The sequence below is a fragment of the Harmonia axyridis genome, chromosome 2, assembly GCF_914767665.1.
Source record: "Harmonia axyridis chromosome 2, icHarAxyr1.1, whole genome shotgun sequence".
Classification (NCBI taxonomy): domain Eukaryota; kingdom Metazoa; phylum Arthropoda; class Insecta; order Coleoptera; family Coccinellidae; genus Harmonia; species Harmonia axyridis.
The window spans coordinates 54637773-54651019 of NC_059502.1; the positions used below are offsets into that span (position 1 = coordinate 54637773).

General features: G+C 37.4%; 1 protein-coding gene across 2 annotated transcripts in view; it reads right to left on the reverse strand.

Annotated features, from left to right (window-relative positions):
- The window catches only part of LOC123672228 (dynein axonemal heavy chain 8-like), a 133542-nt gene that overhangs the window by 64425 nt on the left and 55870 nt on the right, over positions 1-13247 (reverse strand). For both annotated transcript variants that reach the window (XM_045606244.1, XM_045606243.1), the window contains exons 23-31: positions 12962-13073; positions 12228-12556; positions 11315-11486; positions 11111-11264; positions 10896-11026; positions 6162-6392; positions 5728-5933; positions 2692-2912; positions 1469-1617 (exon numbers count right to left, since the gene is read on the reverse strand). In XM_045606244.1, the coding sequence (XP_045462200.1) occupies positions 1469-1617; positions 2692-2912; positions 5728-5933; positions 6162-6392; positions 10896-11026; positions 11111-11264; positions 11315-11486; positions 12228-12556; positions 12962-13073 (1705 nt within the window). The remainder of the gene's footprint in view (positions 1-1468; positions 1618-2691; positions 2913-5727; positions 5934-6161; positions 6393-10895; positions 11027-11110; positions 11265-11314; positions 11487-12227; positions 12557-12961; positions 13074-13247) is intronic.

Below are 13247 nucleotides of genomic sequence, written 5' to 3' on the forward strand. Positions count from 1 at the left end.
CTAGAACATCCCCACTTCGCCATTGAAAGAGATCACTTCTTTATTCGATATCGTATCACGCAGATGTTTTGATTATTGCACCTTTCTACTGAACCATGAATATTCTCTGATATAACATTGAATATTCTATCTTTCCGAATGTTTTTATCAAACCTTTATATCCAAAAAAGTTTTTTTTTCACGTGCAATTGATGGTGGATTAATATTGGTAATGAATTTTGACATACTTTTCTTTTCACAGGACAGATAATATTAAAATTGGCTGAGGATGTACATGAATAACAGGTTCAATGTCATATAAAGTGGCTGCCCCAATATAACATATTGATTAGTTATCCTGTTGTAGATTAGATTAGATTTAAGGGGGGTTCCATTGCACTCCTACCTAATAGTCTATTGTACCCCAACAGAGCTATTCTTGCCATTACTTGATCTACAGCTCGTCTTCCAGTTCCAGAATTGGTCTTAACTCCAGTATCTGGGTTTGCTTCAAGGTGGCTAGTTCCTCACTTCTATAAGATTCTTGTCCGAAACATTTTTGCGTTGGCTAGTGATGGCGAGGCATTCCGTCACTAGGTGATCACGAGTTTCTTCCTCGTACTACAGAATCTGCACTCGTTATTTTCTGCTAGACCCATTCTCATGAGGTGCTTCCTAAGGTGACAACACCCTATTAGGAACCCAGTGAGGAAGATCCAGATACTTCTTAGATCTCGTAGTGTCAAAGTTTTTGAGTAACTTATTACAATGCTCCAAATGCCTTCTGTTGTAAGTAGTTGATTTGATATTGCACGTTTTTGAATGATTTAGAATCTTGTTGCGCCACTGATCGACTGCAAACTTCAATTGAGAAAATTTGACGTTAAATGATACCGCGTATGCTCAATCGATGAATTTGACACTATATTGATACGCCCGATATAAAAAAGTGCTTTTGTGTCAACTTCATCTGTAATCTTTGTTCAATATGAATAAAAATCCTAAGCATTTGTAACAATATGCAAACCCACTGGATTTTCTGTCTACATTAAGTATAGTATTCTTTATATACAGTGAAAGAAGTGGACTTTTTGTAAACTTAGTGTTGATAAATTGTAAAATCGTGAGGGGAATTTTTTTTGCCAGAGTATTCAAACCAAACTTGACAAAATAGAATTACACTCTCTGCTCTGCAATTGTCACCCTTAAGGAGTACTGTCGATTGTAAAGTTACATAGTTATTTGGAAGGTTTGAAAATTTCTCGATATTTTACGTTAACTTCATAAACACAAGGTGGTTTTTTATTATTTTATCTGCACATTTATTTATATTCGAATTTGTCAAAATATATTGTGATGTAAACCATGTACCATGTACCATTCATCCAATTGGATAATGAAAAGATGTTTGTTCAGCTAGATTCATTATCAAAACCACTGCTTAATCTGAAAAGTTACAGGTAACTTGAAAGCCTACTCCAGAAATTACCTTGAATATGCGTCCAAGACCTCTGAAATCCATCTGATCGGAACAATTGAAGACTACCACGAATTTTCCTAGTGTCCGTCCCATATCTTTCGTTGTTTCTGTTTTGCCCGTACCAGCTGGACCAGCTGGTGCTCCACCCATATTGATCCCTGTGAAAAATTCTGATCATATAAAACAATTCTACTCTCTCCAGATCCCAGAGGTTAGAAAATCGTGTTGGATTAACTACTGAGTCACTCTATTGATCCAACCCAAAATGAACTTACAACCTCTTGACCTCACATATTCAGAAAACTTCAGTGGTCTCGAAATATACAGGGTACGTTAGATAGTTTATTGGGGTGTTTCCATCATCTGTGCGGTTGGTTGTTACTGACTTTTTGGACTTGTTGGTCCTGAGAAGGACTAATTGTTTGGTTCTGAGAAGAACCGTTTGCCAAACTTTATCTGTCTGGAATTGTAGGCACCATATTTTTTTAGAATTCGTTTTAGAGTATCGGAGTTTGAACCTACGTCGTCACGATTGCAGTCCGTTCACTTTCATCACTAGTCTACAGAAGCAGTTTTTTTTTTATATCAAAATGAAACCTCTTAGAGAAAACCCTTCATATTCAAGTGGTATGAATCATCAATTAAAATTAGGCATAAATAAAAGAGAATTATAGATACTTTAAAGAACTATGTTCCGCGTCACTTGAGCTCAAGGGAAAGGCACAATACAGATTTGGAAATCACACGAAATCTTAATATCGTTAATCTCGAAAAAAAATTATTATCAAGATGATAATGATGTAAGCTTGTGAATATCTACTTTATATCTTTCGATATAATGTTCAATTCTTTGACAAAAGGACTAATTGGTGTATCAATTCCCGTATAGTTATTTATAATACAAGTGCAAAAGATATTGATATTTTTCCACGGGTTCCAAATTCAAAAACGAACGAGGAAGTGCTGGGTTTTTGAATGAACGAGTGGTAGAATAAGATTTCTAGACGAGTATTATACAAACATTATTTTCTCTAATTCACAGAATTTTCATTGAAATTAATTGAATATTCCCATTAATATCGTTCAGTGATTTTTGCATTGAAAAATGTTGGTTAGAAGAACCGTTTTCTGTATTACCAATTTGACAGATAATTAACTTGTAGCTTGTAGTTTATTGGTGGTTAAAGTCTAAAAATTATGTTTTCTTTCGTTCTATTTAGTGAATTACTTACATATGGCTTGTGCTAACGTGATGTAACACCTGTCGGTCAACGGTGTGATGGCCAATCTTTCTGTTATCCCCAAATACTCGTTTTGATAGTCAAAAATGACATCAGTGATCTTTACTTGTACTTCATCGGTATCTTCATAATAATAAAATCTGGACTGCTTCTGCCATTCGAAATCCTGTGGAGTCCTTACCTTCAGTCGAACCATATCGTCGAAAATATCCCTGAATTGAATCGGTACATGTTTGAGAAATATCGAGATTTCAATTACCATTAATGGAATCATATAACAAATACCAATCAACAAATTACAAACCACAAGTACGGAGATAACCGAAGATTGAGCCGCCTGTTGAATATAAATACTCATTGCAGAATATTTTTATTTTATAATTTTCTTGTTGTTATCAATGTATTATTATTTTACTATTTCTTTTGGAATGAAACTTGACGATCCTACTCTTGTTAATCATCAGTTTCTCATTATTTGTAGAATGTCAAAAGCACTGATTGAAGCCCGGGGCTCTTTTGAGCTCTTGTTCATTCATGCGCCAACTGGATCCTTAAAGAGCACAAAACGAATCTATCGTAACCGAATTAATCCCTAATCAATATAATTCTTACTGAAGAAAATACTAAAAGAAAAAGAAGTACGATTTCCAAGTGTGTAATATCATAAGATGAAAATTTTCTATCTGGTTAATGTATCAACAGAAATGCCATCAACCTAACCATTGTCAAACAGAAGACTTCCACGCTATTTCATAGGAATCATAATCGAAAGTAAACCAAGGAGAATGCATGTCATCAAGGGAGAGTAGCGATATACTTCCCTTATTAGGGATCATCAGTACCGCATAACTCAACCCAAGATGACGAACAAACGAAATAGCAGGCACCTTATTGAACGCTGACAGACGCAAAGCAGTATGATTAATGCGGTGCGCCACCAAGCGGACAAAAACCTAACTACTTCCTCCACGGGTACCTCGAAAAAGCAGATTCAGGAAAATCTTCTGTTTTTCAGCCTGTGACATATAAGATGCCTGATATTTCTATTATTCGTCATCTTGGGTTGAGTTATGCGGTACTGATGATCCCTAATAAGGGTGAAACCGGTATATCGCTACTCTCTCTTGATGACATGCATTCTACTTGGTTTACTTTCGATTATGATTCCTATTAAATAGCGTGTTCTGTTTGTCTTCTGTTTGACAATGGTTAGGTTGATGGCATTTTTGTTGATACATTAACCAGATAGATAATTGATATCGTATGATATTACACACTTGGAAATCGTACGTTTCTTTTTGTGTTTTCTTCATTCATTACCAAGTGCAGGTGTTAGCCAACTGTATATTATTTATTATACTTCTTATTGTTAACTCTATCAATACAAAATTTCGAACGAAGCTTGAAATGATTATTCTATAGGTATAAGCACGCATAATCTAAACCGATCGGTTAAATCGGCGAAAATATTGAATAGTTTTCTTTCGATATTCCTCATGACATTTTTATCAGTTCGATTGCGCTATTTGAGAGTCATTCTACATCCAAATGTAAATTTTGCATCTCGATTGAACCAGCAATTTTGAAATGAACAGAAACGTATCAGATGTAGTAAAAGGGATCAATTATTTTTGCATGAAAAACAAGGCTTCAATTATCATAGTTAAAATGATCCGAGATCCGATTTATGCCAAATACGCGCCGTTTTGTTCGATAACTTCTTGTTATTTTGAAGGTAATATCATTATGCCTTTCTTATAAAAGCACTCGTACCAATTGGCAAAAAATTGAGACATTCATTTTCGCAAGCCTCTGTTGAAGTGAATTTTTCACCGGCAAAATTGGTCACCAAAGACAGGAACAGATGGCAATCACTTGGTGCCAGGTCCGGACTATAAGGTGGATGCGTAAGAACCTTCCAACCAAGCTCCCAGAGCTTCTGGTGGGTTATTTTCGTGTTTGTGGCCTGGAGTTGTCCTTATGGATCACAATTCCTCTCCTATTGATAAAAGCTGACCGCTTCTGGGCGATTGCTCCCTTCAGACGGTCCAATTATTGACAGTACAGTTCCGAGTTAACAGTTGTGCCGTAGGAGAGCAGCTCATAGTAGATAATTCCTTTCCAATCCCACCAAACACACAAGAAAACCTTCCTTCCCGTCAATCCCAGCTTGGCCACAATGGCTCACCGAATTTTGATCCACTTTTCAACAAGGGTCTCTACTCTTCAAAACTGGGTCGATTTTGTTGTGATTCAGCAGCTATTCCAAAGTCACTTGGAGGAAGCCAAAATATTTCGATTATACAAGGGCTGTCCAAGTTTTCAGAAATTCCTTTGTGGGCAGTGTATTTATTGCCTAACAATACTTTCAAATAAACCCCGGTATTTAGCGGATCGCGGTATCCACTTCAAAGGGACATCTGGCTCAGCGTTTTTATGGACTAGTTCAAGTGACTTTGGATATACTATACCAATACATCGAGGTTTCTTTTGAGACCAGCCTCATAAAAATGTTTCCAAACGATTCTCGATAGCTCTTGGGTAATCGGAACAGTGCTTGAATGACGGTTGTACTCGATGCCGGAATCGTCGAAACCAAAAGTACGGGTGATTAGCTATTACAGTATCAGGACCATAAACACTATTTAATTTTCAGCCACCTGGCTTGCATTTTCGCCTTTATCGAAGAAAAACTGTGAAATATAGCGTGTTTTATCTTTTCTAGCGTCTATCTTCTACGCGCACTCAAATTTAATATAACTCATCACAAAACTGTCAGAGAAGTTTTTGTAGCACGAAATGCCGTCTTTCTAATGCCATCTAGTGGAACAAAATCGGACTCATAAAACGAGAGATATAGATAACTAAAAGCATCTATTGTGAAAATACTGGATTTCTTTTTACTAAACCTAATTAAATATCAAACAATGGTCTGCATAAATGGTGGTTTTTGGTATTTCATAATTGTTACGTGGTATTTGATGCTCCGTAATGCCGCACGAATGCATTAAAGTAGGTTCTACTCACTTTTGGTGGACGTGTATTGTAACCATTGTTTCGAACTGGGTCCTTCTCAACTTGGTCAAATCTTTGGATGTCAAATCAATCAGTGAATTAAGTAGGTCCAAAAACCTTTGATTTGTGACTTTCATTATCGCCTTGTCGATTCTGGCTCTCCGTATGGCCACCTCGGAATCCTTCGTCCACAAAATCTGAACTCCCAAGAGACCTGCCTAGAATTCAAGAATTCGTATTTATATTGCTTGAAACGGCTCACTAGATTTGTTGATGTATAAACCTGATGAATCAATAGAGATGTTTGATCCATAGAGCAGATGAGGGGCATGTAGGGGGGAAATGTCAACAGAAATCGTTTAAATACCTAAATATAAAAATTTCAACCTGAATGACAATGGTTAGCCCCTTTTGATCCTGGGTACGCCCATGCAGATTATACTTACTTGGCCACAGAACTGTTGGAAGCCAACGACGAAATTGTAGTCTGGATCTACGAAACATTGGCATTGAGCGGCGATTACTTGATTAACGGTGTTTTTCACCGTGTTCAGCAGAATGTTGAGCCAGAACTCAACGCCTCCTTGACACTGGACGGCTTTCTCAAACATCACTATTTCGCCGTTGTCCGATTTCATGTTGATAATGCAATCTGGCCTTTTCTCGTCGAAATCGACCTGGAATAATATCCTGAATTAATATTTTGATATAAGGTGTGTGAATAAGTCATTCCCGTTTTTTTTCAAATTTTGAGCCTTCATTGTGAAAAAATGGTTACAAATGAATTATTGAAAGTATGGCCATCGCTAGCTACAACTTTTCCCCATCTTTCTGGCAACATACGAATCCCGTTGCGAAAAAATTCGACCGGTTTGGCCTCTATCCAGTCATCCACCCATTTTTTGGCTTCCTCGTAGGAATGGAAGTGCTGGTCAGCCAGGCCATGCGTCATCGATCTGAAGAGATGGTAATCAGACGGAGCAATGTCTGGAATATACGGCGGGTGGGGTAGGACTTCCCATTTGAGCGTTTCTAAGTATGTTTTCACCGGCTGTGCAACATGTGGGCGAGCATTGTCATGTTGCAAAATAACTTTGTCGTGCCTGTCGGAGTATTGTGGCCGTTTTTCTCGCAGTGCGCGGCTCAAACGCATCAATTGTCGTCGATAGACCTCGCCTGTGATCCTTTCATTCGGTTTCAGAAGCTCATAGTAAATCACACCTAGCTGGTCCCACCATATACAGAGCATGAGCTTGGCGCCATGAATATTTGGCTTGGCCGTCGATAATGATGCATGGCCGGATAGTCCCCATGATTTTCTTCGCTTCTGATTATCGTAACGGATCCACTTTTCATCGCCAGTCACGATACGATGCAGAAAACCCTTTCTTTTATGTCGCTGAAGCAGCTGTTCGCAAGTGAAAAAACGCCGTTCGACGTCTCTCAGCTTCAGTTCGTACAGCACCCAATTTCCTTGCTTTTGGATCATTCCCATGGCTTTCAAACGCTTGGAAATGGTTGTTCGGTCAACTCCCAATGCTTCAGCAAGTTCTTCTTGCGTTTGACACGAATCTTCATCAAGCAAAGTCGCCAATTCTTGATCTTCAAAGATTTGCGGCCGCCCGGAACGCTCCTTGTCTTCCACGTCGAAATCGCCACTTTTGAAGCGTCGAAACCATCCGCGAACACTTGAATCATCGACACAACCTTCTCCATAAGCTTCCTGAAGCAACCGATGCGCCTCGGCAGCAGATTTCTTCAAATTGAACCAATAAAGTGAAACTTCCCGCAAATGACGTCGACTCGGCTCAAATTTCGACATTTTCACGATTTCAAAAATTTATGATGCGGAAAAATTTCAACTAATGTGTTAGTGTGGAATTGTTGACAGATGAATAAGCTTTGATTATGACATATGTATCCATTAAATACTCGCACAGTATTGGTGGTGCCATCTCTTACAAAAAACGGGAAAGACTTATTCACACACCTGATAGATTTCAAAAGCACCAGGCTCAGGACCAGGAAAAATTGTCATCGGTTAATTTTTCTGAATTTTTCGTATTTTATAGAATATGATCTCTAGAACAAGAAAGTCTATAATGGCATTTCTTTGAAGTTACATTTGTCGTAGGAAAATATTTCGAATAAAACACTTTTGCGTGACAAATATTGCTAACCCATAGATTGATTTTTTGAAAAAATTATTCGTTATTCGTTAAAATTCGTTTAGTTCATAATTAACTTTTCACTTTGCATTTAAAAAAGCCGTCTGTGGAATTTTCCACTAATAACATTACTCTTAATTCGGGTCAATAATGTCAAATGTTTGTGAATGTAGAGATTTCACATCGTTTGAAATCGCTTTAGAAGTTTGTGAATGTAGAGATTTCACATCGTTTGAAATCAAATTCAGGTGTTTGTGAATGTAGAGATTCCACTTCGTTTAAAATCGATTCAGATGACTTTTAAATGTAGAGATTTTACAATTCATTGTTAACATGGTATGTTAATGTCGAGATTTTACATAATCATTGTTCACGATAGATGTCACATCCAGCGTTTGAGAGATTTAGGTGATGTATATACATCATTCGAGAGGCTAAGATGAAAAAAATTTACAGTTTTACTTAAACCATTCAGAGGTTGAGATTATGTTAACCTTAGAGATTTTGCTAACATACTGTCTGTTTTACATTGGATAATTTTAGAGATTTTACATACCACACCTAGAGGATTGGAGCATGTAGATTTGGAGATTCTATATACATCGCTTGGAGTATGTAAAATTGGATGTTTCACATTCCACATACATAACCCAGAGATTTAGATATTTTGAGAGTATATATTCATCATGCTTGATGAAAAAATTTGGGGAATTATTTATTTCACTAAATAAAATATACTAAATATACTAAATAGTATATTTTGCTAATAAAGGGTATTATTATTATTATTACTAAACTACAAGAACTGCAGTATGGTAAGATTAGTGATAATCAATATTTCAGGGCTTCTTTCATACAATGCTTGCTGTGTTGTGTTGTGTGTTTGTAAGCTAGGGATATTATAGGATTCAAGTATTCATCCCGCACCTGTGCAATGGCCATACCTAAGTCAACAGGTATTCATTGCAGTGCGTGATACCGCTCTTGAAGTAAGGTGTACATGTACGAGGTGATGCTGCTTGAAAACTTGATAGTCCTGTTTCGAATTTTATCAAATCGCTGTGCGTCTGAAGCAATGCAGAAGCACGAAACAAAATTTCATATCTTATACCTGGTAGTAGATGTACTAAGAGAGCATAAAATACACAAAAATCTTAAAATACATAATATAAATATTTTTTTTTTATAAATCCTGAAATTGAGATGGCAGCCAAAAGAAATCAAGGAAAACCATTGGTGGAAAATAATAGTGATTCATATTCCATCATTTCTCTAAGTACAGAAGATCTGGATCGACAGACTTAGATCTGAGCTTTTTATACAAATGATTTGTTGGATGTCGTAAAGCCAAGTACGAGTAACCAAACTTGGTCAGAGGCCAACAAATCCAAGAGAAGTAATTGTAACGAGACCTTATCATAAACAAAATTGACGAGAACTATCACAAGAAAATATCAGAGACCCTGTCGAAGTAATTAGAGATTTGAGGTTCTCCAGGAAGTGCGAGTCAAATGTGACACCCACTTCAGGTAAGAGCTCGCTTGTACTCCATCAAAATGGAGAAACACGAATCGGTCGATGATTTCTGTGAAAGATTCGACTCGAAAGTATGAGAGTATGAAGCTTGTGAGGATGTGATTGAGCTAACTGCTCAAGAGATGAGATCTGCATTTAATCAGGCTGTAATACCAGTCATATCCGAGTTACGAAATGCAGATATGATCAGGAGACAGACCTCAAACTAAGAAATTAATTTAGACGAGATTTGACTTTCATCTCTCGATTATCTAATCTAGCCTGATTAGAGGCTGAGAAGAGGTCTGAAATTAAAGAGGAGACTCCAAAAAGTTCAACGGGTACATAAACTAAACAAACAACAAATTACGAGGAAGACAACCAACATTACATCCTATCCACTTGTAGTATTACTTCATCTCGTCACCGCGGCGCTGCGAGCGTTAAGCGAGTGACGAGGCCATCGAGGCTATCGAGAGAAAAAACAAGAATAGTTATTCAATGATCTAGAGCGAATGACAGAGGACTAACCTAAGAGATGAGCTAAGATGTCTAAAAATATGGTGAATGCACTCGTCAAATTTTGAATGGAATGACATTCGACCAAATTGAAAATATTAGATTTAGTTCGTGGCGGCGCCGCAATGTCATACTTGTCATTTTCGTTGATTTTGATTCGATACATTAATTAAAACCCGATACTGACCAATCAAAAGCGACGTGTAACCGAGTATGATCGTGCAAAGTCGTGAAACAAAACACGAAACGTTTGCTGGAATGCATTCAAATATTTGTAATAGAGAGAGAGAGAGAGTTAATTTGTTGATAGCGCTACCTACAGTTGACATAACGAAGCTTATCTAATATTCTCAAAATTGGCAAAACAAAAGCTTATCAGTTCATACACCTGGTTTTTAGACATCTTAAGATGAGCCTATACGACATCGAGCTTGCTCGGAGAGAGACATTCTAGATATTATATTGAACTAACAAAACTTTAACTGTGTATTAGTGAATCCTCTGCTAAACCTATAAATCCAACAATTAGCTATAAAAAAAACATTTTTTCCAGTTCGTTTCTAGTTTTTTTTTAAATGAATAAAACCTTAAAAATAGTTCCTGATCCTCATAATTCTGACAAGCCTGATATGAATTTAAACGTCAATAACTCGTAAAAAGTACTATGAGGGGGATTGCGCATCATCTAAAATATTTATGATGGTTATCATGACTAATGATGGTTTTGATTTTCCTGTATTCCTTCCTGTGATTTGGTACTTTGAATTTCTAAACATGGTTAAACTTGAAATGCCGCCTATGAATTTTGGCAGGGTAGGCGGTCGCTAAAATTCATGGGCGGCATTTCAAGCTTGAACAAGAACCCCTAGCGATGGTCCGGTTCATCTATAAATTTTAAATATAATAATAAAATAATTTTCAATACATCACTCTGATAATAATAAATACGCACTCGAGAATAATACCTAAAAAACTCACCGATGCGACCGCATCGAACAGACTCAGCAAGTGAGGTCGGATGCTTGTTGGATCGGAGCTTTGACCAAGAATTTCCAATAAGACTGGGTCAGAGATGAAGAAGAATCTGGGGAAGAGCAATCGTTTGCTTTCTGAAAAAAAAAAGATCATTTTACGAATATGGTTGGATCATTTCCCAAAAATCTTCCCAAAATAGGAGGTGAAAGATTACTCACCCAAATATCCTGTCAAACTCTTCTGACAAGTTTCCAACTGTTCCAAAAGATGCGGAAGAAGCTGTCCCATGGTCTCGTCGCCAGTGCAACATTCCACCGCGTTGGTAAATTCGTGTGCTCGAGCCATAATCTTGACCCAGGATTTGTCGATATTCTGGAAAGTATTAATGAGATCTTTCGTTAGGTAAAAAGGCAGCTTCGTACGCTAAATCTTTTCGCTTCTGCGGGCAGTTGCTTGGCGATGTCGCCTCCAACGAAGACGGCCTCAAGGTACACCCAAAGATTCTGCACCAACATCCATTTCTCCAAAATTTCTGACGTCGTCACCAACTTGTGTACCCACAACTGAATATCCTTTTTGAATGGAGCATTGTATCTGGAGAGGAAATTGATAACTTTTTATTGTTTATTGTTAACTAAAAATACAGACAGATAAACCTTGATACATAATCTACATCTACAATTTGCATCATATACCCATATGCGGGCGGAAAAGAATTAGGTTTTTTACGCACACAAGAGTTGTAAAATGCTAATTCTAGAAGTGCGTAATTGTCGTACAACTCGAGTTGTGTACTACAATTTTTCTACGACCTCATTCATTTCCATAAAAACTCAAACAAATCTACAAAATGTTGGCAAATCACGAAACGTCAAAAAGTTATCGGCTACGCAGGCGGTTATTCGTTTCCTTGGCAACTACTAAAGGTTATTTGCCGTGCGAATTACTTCGCAGATTCTACCGTTGATCGTGCTCTCTGTTCATGGCAAAGTGAATCGCACAGTTTAACTTTGCACAGTACTTAAATAGATAGACCTAGTTGGCGAGTTGTACAAATTACGTTGCCTGTTGCTCATTGCTCGTTGCTTATTGCTCAGGTGTGTGACCCCACTTATGACATGCAGAAATACGTCTGTAATTCATGTGTGAATAACTAATCAAATCAAATTTGATCTGTGTATCAGTGTATTTGTTATAATATCATAGTTGCTGAGTTTGTGGTGTTGAGTTATCCTGCCTAGTGATGAAGGAAAGTCGATTAGTTTCAGGATGTTGAAATGAAGATCTTCACGATTAGTATTTTGGCCTAGTGGAGTATTTTCCATTTTTTCTCACCTATTACTGAGAAGCGAATTCATAACCATCAAGCTGTCTTCTAGCAACATGATAATTTCTCCAGTTTCAGTACCCTTGAGTAGAAGTTCACCTCTGGCTTTGAATGAACCGAAGGATAAATCTACTACCGCCCAATCGGCTATGACTTGCTTCAGTTTGGCCTCAATATCCTTCTCCTTCACTGCACTGATGCATATATCTTCAACATCATCCTTGTATTGCAATAGGGGAGCTTCCATAACGTTCCTCAAAGTGAAGGTTGGCGAATCGGTATCGAATTGATAGTTGCAAGTGGTGGAGAGGCGTCTCCAATGTCTATCTTTCATAGCCTGAACAGGAGTAAAGCAAGATGAGGAAGGATAAAAAATGGAAAAAAATGCAATTTGATAATTTCTATCAGTCGCGAAAAAACAAACCCTCAGTAGATGGACTTTGGTTGTACAACAATACCTATGGAAGGTCAAGTAGGTTTGGGATACTAATGTGCGTTAATTATAACGTTGTTCAAACTTGACCTTGCACATAATAGTATATTACATAACAAGAGTTGTAAGAAGCATATTACGCACGACTAGAACTTTATTCTACGAGTGCGTAATTGTCTTACAACTCGAGTAGTGTACTATACTTTTTCTATGACCGCATTAATTTTCATGGTGAAGTTAATCATGATCAATTCGATGAAACAAATGGCAGATTCAGGGAGACTCGCTAAGAAAGAAAAGGGCATTGACCTTATTGGCCATTAGCTCCAGTAGAGGGCAGGTTTCACTGAAATCATCGATCTTCTTTTTCAAGTCCAAGAATGCTGGCCAATCTTTCAGAGCTTTGGGTAGTTTTCGGCATCTGTTGAATTAAAGAACATCAGTATTAAGTATTAAAGCACAACAGTATTCAAATAGGAGTTAAAGTAAGTAGATAATTTCATGGCATTTATTTTTTAATTATAATTTTCGGGCTTCCAGCATATATCTGCCGCGGCTACGAGCTACATTCTCAATTCGATCAGTACAATTTTTC